Source organism: Odocoileus virginianus, chromosome 5 (genome assembly GCF_023699985.2).
Source record: "Odocoileus virginianus isolate 20LAN1187 ecotype Illinois chromosome 5, Ovbor_1.2, whole genome shotgun sequence".
In the NCBI taxonomy this organism is placed as follows: Eukaryota; Metazoa; Chordata; class Mammalia; order Artiodactyla; family Cervidae; genus Odocoileus; species Odocoileus virginianus.
The window spans coordinates 59190367-59198880 of NC_069678.1; the positions used below are offsets into that span (position 1 = coordinate 59190367).

The 8514-nt window shown below is 43.4% G+C and overlaps 1 protein-coding gene across 2 annotated transcripts; it reads right to left on the reverse strand.

The window, feature by feature from the left end:
• Positions 1-2604: 2604 nt before the first annotated feature.
• Positions 2605-5725, reverse strand: GADD45A (growth arrest and DNA damage inducible alpha). Of its 2 annotated transcripts, none has more exons than XM_020896175.2 (4): positions 5440-5725; positions 4816-4917; positions 4332-4569; positions 2605-3283 (listed from the first exon to the last, which is right to left on the reverse strand). In XM_020896175.2, exons 1-4 carry the CDS (start codon positions 5481-5483, stop codon positions 3170-3172), a joined length of 498 nt encoding a protein of 165 aa, XP_020751834.1. In that variant the 5' UTR covers positions 5484-5725; the 3' UTR covers positions 2605-3169. The 2 variants fall into 2 exon arrangements, with proteins under 2 accessions (XP_020751834.1, XP_070324070.1); XM_070467969.1 differs by lacking the exon at positions 5440-5725 and adding an exon at positions 5085-5394.
• Between the last annotated feature and the right edge of the window lie 2789 nt (positions 5726-8514).

Below are 8514 nucleotides of genomic sequence, written 5' to 3' on the forward strand. Positions count from 1 at the left end.
ATTCAATTCAGTTTGAGGGACATTGGCCTGGTGTTAAATCATGCCATTGAGGGTTTTCTTCATTTAAAGGAACCACATCTCACTGCTTGCAGTCTTCTACCAAATCTCAAAGAATAAAATTGAACCCATATAGTTGAAAATTGAGGAAACAATGATTTAATAAGTGTTATAGTAAGGCCTCTCAAAAAATGCTTTGAAACTACTTACAATTAACAATATACAAACAGCTCTCTCCTAGCCATGACAACTTTCTTCACTTGGGAAATAAAATATGTATTACGGGAGATTACTTACCTTCATGAGTCCTTTCATTATAGAAATTTAATTTACTGAGGGCCTTGATGAACTGCAGGAGGGAGGAGTCAATACTATTTATGCCACTGAGGTAAAGTTGCCAGTGGAAAAAGTAGGTATTTTCCACAAACAACACACCTTAGAAAGAGGAGGGGATTTCTGCCCCCCATAACATTTCCACCTACTTGCAACAAGTAGGGTTAATAGCATTTAAAGCAACAACTGAAAAATACTAGCAGCATTTAGAGGCAGTATCTGCCCTGGTAATTGCACACTTGTTTACAATTAACTCAGTTGTTTGCGTGGATTTTTCAACGCCTTGTTACTTTTGTGTTATGTTCAATCAGGAACAAATAGCAACTATTGAAACTTAAAAACCAAAACTTCAAAATCCCGTGAATTGTTGGGATTTTTCTGAAAGCAAACAACATCAAGGATGCACATTACCACTTTCATATCTCTAAGCACTATGAAATAAGAATACACATTCAAAACACTTTTCTTTAAATACGTATATCGTGTTATAAGCAACAAATTTCTCTGATGCCTGAGAAGTTTTTCTATTGCCATCACCCAAGTTTTAGTAATAGACACACTGCATTGACACCCATCAGGTGCCAGGTAGTTTGCATTCATTATTAGTAAATCAGAGTCAGACATGACTGAGTGACTGGGCACAGACATAATGCTCCTCCCCACTGTTCCTTCCTAGTTTAATTTACTCATCTTTGCAGGAGGGTCTTTAATCAAGTAGTTTTGAGAAAGAATTGAAAGTATTTTTACTTAATGGGAAGGAAAAAAAAATCTGTTTAAAACTCACTGCTCTCCATCTTCTGATAATGTAAAAAGCAACTATTAAATAGCAGTTATGTTTTGGATCAGGCACTAGCTTAAATAAGATACAAGCCTAAACAGGGACTAAAACTCCACATTTCTGGTAGATGTGGAAAAACAGAAACTTAATTGCAAGGTGAAGGGCTCATGTGCTTATGTTATTCCTAAGATAGGCAAAAACTTGGTGCTTTTCGTAACTGTTAGCTGTCATTTCTCTCCTTGGATTTCTACTTTTTCTGCATTGTACATAGTCATGACAAGGGTGGGAGACAGATGGCCGGGGAGCTATCGGGTGTTGGGGGGGAGGGTATGGTTTGAGAAGTAGGCAAAGAAAAATCCCGTGTACCAAAGCTATATTAGGCCTCTCCTCAGTAGACGTTTTTGCTTTCTTTGGCTGTATGTCCAGAAGATTGTTGCAGTTAATTATCAAGTGACTGTTCCAAGTAAAAGATGACTGTTCTGCTAAAGCCTTTCATTTCTTTTTCTCCTTTTTTCCCTCTCCCATCTAATTTAGCCAAACCCCTCAGAACCATAGCACCCATGTTCAGCTGGAAGGCACACAGCTCTAGAAAGGGGAAAAGGGCACCAGAATCCAGCAGGCCACTTTCCTGTTTCCTGAATGTGCTTCTGCAAAATGCAGCCTTGGACCGTTCCGGTCACTTTCCAATTGGCCTTCTTACCTATGGCAGCTTATCCAATAACCCGTCTTTCAGTGCCCAGCGTTATCTTCCTGAAACACTGATCACGTCACTCCCTGCGTGGAGGCGTCTGCAGACTGGGCAAAGTTTACAGAAGAAAGCCCAAATGCTAAGGGTGACATGGAATGCCATTCCCAGTCTGGGCCTAATCCCCACCTACCTTTCAGCCTTATCTCTCCCTTATCTTTCTACTCCAGAGGCACACACAGAATCACTCATGGTTCCCTGAACAGGTTTTGGTCTTTCAGGCCTCCACACCTTCCCAGAAACTAGTGCTGCTGCTAGCAATATCCTTTTCCTGTTTTAAGATCCAAATACAATGATCTCTTCCCAGGGAAAATTTCACTGGTCTTGCAGGTACGTCTTTGGTGACTCCCTTGCCCTCTGCTTCTGTGACATGTTGCATATAAGCTTATTACAGCACTAGTTATCATTTAACTGTATTTATCCAGGTTTTGCAAGTGCAATTTCCCACACCACTTTTCCCTAACTCCAACCCTACTCCTAAATCACCTTTGTTTTTCTGACTTTTGGTGTAGGGTAGAGCAGGGCATCACTAAAATGTCCAATAAATAAAAATATTATGCCATGTTCAGCCCAAATGTTTTGAGTAGAAAAGTATTTTATATACATACAGACACACACACCTATATATACAGATGCACATATACTATATATACATGATTTCACATGGGTTTTAATTTTTCCATATTGAAAAAAAAACTTGTTTAAAAGAAAGTACAAGTTAAAAGAAACAAAAGCACACATTAAGAAATGATGCAATTATTCCATACCAGTTTATTGTATGTATTGTTTCAAAAAATTTATAGCATAAATAACCTTTCATGTCATAAAATAACTTAGTACAATTTATAATAAAACTTTGAGAATTTAACATCTCATCAGAATACAATAAAATATGGTTTTAAAATATGATTAACCCTTTTTTTTTTTCCTAAACTTGAGGGCATAGAAACCAAAATTACCCAAACTATGGCTGCACATTTAAACTTTAACAAAGCATATTTGGTTTATTTAAATGTAACTCAACCATCCTAAATTAATACACAGTTTTGTTTTCCTTCCTGCATGGTTCTTTGTAATTTCTGTTCCTTTTGACTTGTATTTCTGTTTCCACACAGCTTCCTTCTTCATTTTCACCTCTTTCCATCTGCAAAGTCATCTATCTCCGGGCTCCCAGAACATGTAGTTGAACTCACTCAGCCCCTTGACATCAGTTTCTGTAATCCTTGCATCAGTGTAGGGAGTAACTGCTTGAGTAACTACAAAGGTATTTCAAAACTTCAGTGCAATTTGGTTCAGTTATTTTCATTCAGATGCCATCACCGTTCAGGGAGATTAATCACTGGAACCCACTGATCCATGTAGCGACTTTCCCGGCAGAAACAAATAAGTTGACTTAACGCGGGATCCTTCCACTGTGATGAATGTGGATTCTGGGAACAAATTTAGAAAAAATAAAATTATTATTTTTAAAAAAGTCAGACTTCGCTACTAATTATACTACTTCTGAGGGGAAGATGCTTGAACATTCTATACTTTGGCTGTGTGACAGACCACTTAAAACCATAAAAATAATTTTTCTAGTAGTTTGGTTTCCTGCAAAATCGTTAAGGGGTAATTCTCTACGAAGCTATACTCTGCAAAGTCTGAACACATGCAACTAACTGAGCTATATATATGTTTTCATATTTATTCAGTTTTTGCATGACAGTAGGCTTGTCCTACCAAACTTGTACCTTGGTGGACACCTGAGAAATACTTCCATGCTGGGCTACCAGCAGTTTAGAGCTGCAGAACAGTTAACTTAAACTGCCACCTGTTATCCTCCCAAAAGAGAGAGTAGTATTTTTCAGGAGTAGCAAAATAATGAGGCTGCCACTTTAGGAGATCAAACAGTCCCAAAATGTAAAAGACAGAACAATCACATTTACCTCTGTAAACACAAGTTTATCTACCTTTCAAAGGTTTTTATGGAGACAAGGGAACATTTAAAAAACTGCAAGATCACAAAGAAAAATTTCCACTCTATCCCCTTAATGTATTTCTAGGGAATTAATGAGGTCTGTCTCCTACACCATTTCTATTTTTAGCTCTGACTGGCAGAGAATGAAGCTGACTCCTTAATGAGGGTGAGCCAGGAATTTATTTGGCTTTATCTAATCTGCCCTGCTAAAGGAATTAGTCACGGGAGGTAGTGCAGAGTAGGTAGGGAGTAGCAGGGCTGACAATGCTGACTCACAAGGATCTCTTCCGCTTCTGGCAGCCTCCAACGTGCTTAGACACGTTCTGTCCCAGAGAAAATCCCCATGATGAAACTAGCACATCTCGGCTGAAAGTCCAGCCACACACTTTAATGGGGCAAAGGCGCCCGTCTCCTGACCCTCGCCCATTTCAGTTCTGGAGTCAGGCGACTCTCGGCCCTCGCGAACTTCCTGCCAGGACTCTAACCTCGACCTGCCCGCAAGTCTACTTCTTCCTTACCGTCACCAGCACGCAGTGCAGGTCCGGGGGCTGCTCTGCGCCCTCGCTGGCCGCGGGGCCCGCATCGGTCTCTAGGAGCAAGAGTTCGGCCAGCCGGCCCGGGTTGCTGACACGCAGGATGTCGATATCGTTCTCGCAGCAAAATGCCTGGATCAGGGTAAAGTGGATCTGCAGAGCCACGTCCCTGTCGTCGTCCTCGTCCGCCGCCAACAGGCACAGCACCACGTTATCCGGGTCGCTGCGTGCAGGGAACGAACGGGCTGGTGAGCCCAAAGGCAAGACCCGCCGCGTGGCAGCCCGCACCCCCCGCCCAGGTGCCAGGGGTCGCGCCCGGGTCCGCTCACTCCCCCGGGACAAGGAGCCACGGAACAGAAGGAACGCGGCAGAAAGTGGCGCTGCAGGGCGAAGGGAGACCGGTGAAAGCGACCTTATCTGGCTGGGGCTAACAGAAGAACCACGAGGGTCACGCGAGGGCTCCACTTACACGTTGAGCAGCTTGGCCGCCTCGTACACCCCGACGGTGATGGTGCGCTGACTCAGGGCTTTGCTGAGCACTTCCTCGAGGGCATCCCCCACCTTATCCATCCTACACGCGTGAAGAAGCAAGGGAAACCCGTCACACTCAGCACCTCCAGGCAGACGCCGCCTCCTCGCCCTGCACCGCGACCCTCCCTACCGAGGGCACGCGCCCCTCGAGCTTTTGCAAATCCAGGACTCCCTGGGATGTCGTCCCCTTCCCCCCATAACCCTTACGCCCAGAGGCCCGGCATCTTGTGAGCAGCCCCGAGAGTGACACCCGCCACCCTTTCCCGAGTGCACTGCTAGTCCTTGGCGCTGAGTGCAGCCACAGGCTGTCGGCCTCAAGAGCCGCACGGGCAGGGACGGTCACTTCTGCCCTTTACAAAGCCTCGAGGGGCTCGACCGGCGTGCGGGGTACGCTCTTCCCGTCCAAGCGCGCCTCCGGAGTGTTCCAGAGGAAGAGGCGGGATAGGAGGTACCCGATGCAAACTTTGAACCACTCACTCCCCATTAACCTTGCATAGCCCGGCAGCACCGGAGTGCGCGCAGAAGGCAAGCAGAGTTCAGGCAGAGGCTCTGGCAGACTTACCTTTCGGTCTTCTGCTCTCCAGCCGAGAATTCCTCCAAAGTCATATTGCAACTGCAGGTCGCCCACAGAGAGAGAGCGGCGTGCGGGCTGCTCCTGCCACCGCCGGCGCGCGGGCGCCTGCTTTCCACACTCCCTTGCAGGCTCCTCCAGCGCCCGCCGCCGCCGCGCCGTCCGCCCCTCCCGCCCCGCTCGCTCACTTGCTCGCTCGTCGGCTCTCAGCAACCCACTCGCCACTGACCGCGACACAAACAACCACAGCTGCCTCACAGCCACTGAAGGACAAAGGCCCCGCTCGCTGGAGTTATCCTGCCAACCCCCAGCCAACCACCATCCTCTTCATTTGCATACGCGCAGCCATTGGACTATGCAAATCAGCCTGTTCAGACAATTTGACCTCAGCTCCAGGAACCAGGCCGAGAGAAGCGGAAGAGGGAGGGGCCAGGAGGAAAAAGAGCCTAGGGGGCGGGGGCGGGCGGGGTTCCGAGCCTACTCTCTCCTGGTAGGCGGGGCGAGTAGGAGAGGAGATCTTTGTAGGGGGGCGGGGAGAGGAGGGTGTCTTCAGCTTGGGCTGGAGGGGGCTGGCACTTTTTTTTTTAATTGTCGTTTCAAGTCTTTTGTTTTGGGGGGCTGCTATTAACATCTATTTTCAGGGTTAATGCACCCAAGTCTAGTATTTATTAGTACGCAGGTTATATAAAAAGAGTGTATCCAGACCTCTGGGGCAAAGTTTACCTCAGAAGTGTTGTTTATGTAAGTCTAAGCAAAGCTGCTTATTAGTAGTAGTATTATTTCGGTGCCCTGATGGCTGGTTTGATTTATTTTTGGAAAGTTGCAAGGGTTGGAAGCTCAAAAAAGAAAAATCAACACATTTTTGTTTGGTGGTGGCGGGAAACCAAGTTGGAATCTTTTACACAGAAAGCAGAAAGACTTCCCACCTGCCCAGGGTAACTGTGGAAAACCAAGTCCAAGAGAAGCTGGTTACCACATGTATAACCATTTTATCCTAGCCTCACAACCCCGATTCACCTTTCTCAGCCTTCCCCAAAGGAGAATCCTTCTACAGGGCACCAGCTAAGAGACAAATGTCTGACACCCACACAAGCCACACATCTAAACTCAAAATGCTCTGGATATGCCCTCAGCTTCCTTTCATAAGGCAAGTATGTCACTACCTTCCACAGGGGGCCTATGATCTCACTGTGAATTATTGATGTTAGTTGCTGAATCATTAAGTTGCAGCTATAGGTCCTTTTAGTCATAGGCTAAAATTTCACCTTTGAGATAATGGCAATCTGTGGGTGGAAAGAAAGTAGTAGTTATACATTTTTTAAAAACAAAATTGAATGTAGAGTTTGAATAGGTTGAAAGTTCTTTGTATCATGAGTTTATGCAATAAATGCAAAAATATGTGTTAAACCTACTGAAGTCACCAAAAGTGGTATTAAAAAAAAAAAAATACTCCCATATGCTTGCTTTCAAAACAATGCTTGCATTTTTAAGGTCACTGTACAGACAAAGGTCACAGAAGTAATTTTCTGCTAAGCTACAAGGGAGTTTTTGTACCCGTATGTTCATATCATTCTAGACAAAATATTCTTCAGCTTTCTTGATCTTAATTTATGGGAAAAGAAAAGTGATAAGTCAGGTTTTCTGGCTCATTTATTTGAGCTGCCATTTTGCACTTCATCTCTAACTGCGTTGTCAGCAAGGGATAAGTTTTGACTAAAGGAATGGTGCTCATCTGTGGGTCATTTACCCAGAAATGTATGTTTCATATCTATACTTTAAATTCTAACTTGTAGCGTCTTTGTTAAATAATTCCTTTAAATTGGAATTTAGGAAGGTGCTGAAGCATTTTCAGTTTTGCAAACAAAACCTGAATTATGCAATCTGGCCTGAGTCATCATCTGGAGACTGTTGAACTCTGTTCTGTGGAACTCCAAGATTCTACCCACTAGGTGTTTCTTAGAGGTTCCTTGGAAGAACTGTAATCACTGTAAACTGACAGCAAATTAGGGAATCGAGTGCGTTTCTTGACAGCAGGGAGTGTGACTTCATCAATGTGGTATTCTTGGCACCTACCACAATTTCTGCATTTGGTGGAAGCATGGCCAGTGTTCACTGAGTTAAGTAGAATCTGAATTGAACAATAAGATCTCAGAATACTGCAGTCCTGTGCAATGCATGAATTCTAAGATATTCCACATTTAATTTTAGTTCAGAAAAACTTCTTTGCTATCCTACAATATACCAAGAACTGTACAATTCCTGGCCCTTTGCCTTTAAAGTGCTTACCATCTAATTGTTATGCCCATGCTTGAACTGGATTTTGGGACAAAATAGTATGCACTGTCATCAGCCAGCTATGCTGAAAGTCCCATGACTTTAGTCATCTGAACGGAAACTGTAGGACAGTAGAACCCATGTATTGTTATTCCAATTCAAGTGAACCACAGCCCTAATAATGCCCCACCCAGGTCAACTATAAGCAGTAAAAATGCAGTATAAAAAGATTTCTTCTTAATATAGGCCCAGTTTCTCACTCAACAAGTACACTGCATTCTTTTTTGATTTCAAGGGAAAGTGATTTGTTCAAGTGTTATGGGGTTGCTCTCTGTGAGATAAGCCTAGCCTTCCAGTATTCAAAAATATTCATCTGTCATACTTTCTGACTCAGATATGTTACACCATTTTGCCTCATTGCTGAGTCTACCTAGACTGTTTCATCACTGATTATTTTGGTGTTTCCCACTGGAAGTAGAACTGCATTTGATTGCAGTTATATATTAGGATGAATTTAGATGATACCTTTCATAAATGCTTATTAGTCCCTGGGGAGGATGGTATTCAATGATAAATTAGAGGAATAGCCCTAGAAAGGTACATATGTGTATATGTACTTTTTTCATATATTTTAAAAATAATCTGTATTAAAATATAATTCCAATATATAAAATCATTTTAAAAATTATCCCAGGTAACTCCAAGTACTTCAACTGCACAGAACTGGAATGACCTTCTAGTAATATTTATAATGATGCTAAATGGTTATATTTGAATGTTAGATAAAAATAT

Bases quoted from the DNA above. Each gene is read 5' to 3' on its own strand.
- GADD45A (XM_020896175.2), bottom strand. From the start codon at position 5,483: ATGACTTTGGAGGAATTCTCGGCTGGAGAGCAGAAGACCGAAAG. The intron at 4,918-5,439 runs GTAAGTCTGCCA...TCACGCGTGTAG, and splicing joins GGAGAGCAGAAGACCGAAAG to GATGGATAAGGTGGGGGATG. The intron at 4,570-4,815 runs GTAAGTGGAGCC...CCCTGCACGCAG, and splicing joins GCGGCCAAGCTGCTCAACGT to CGACCCGGATAACGTGGTGC.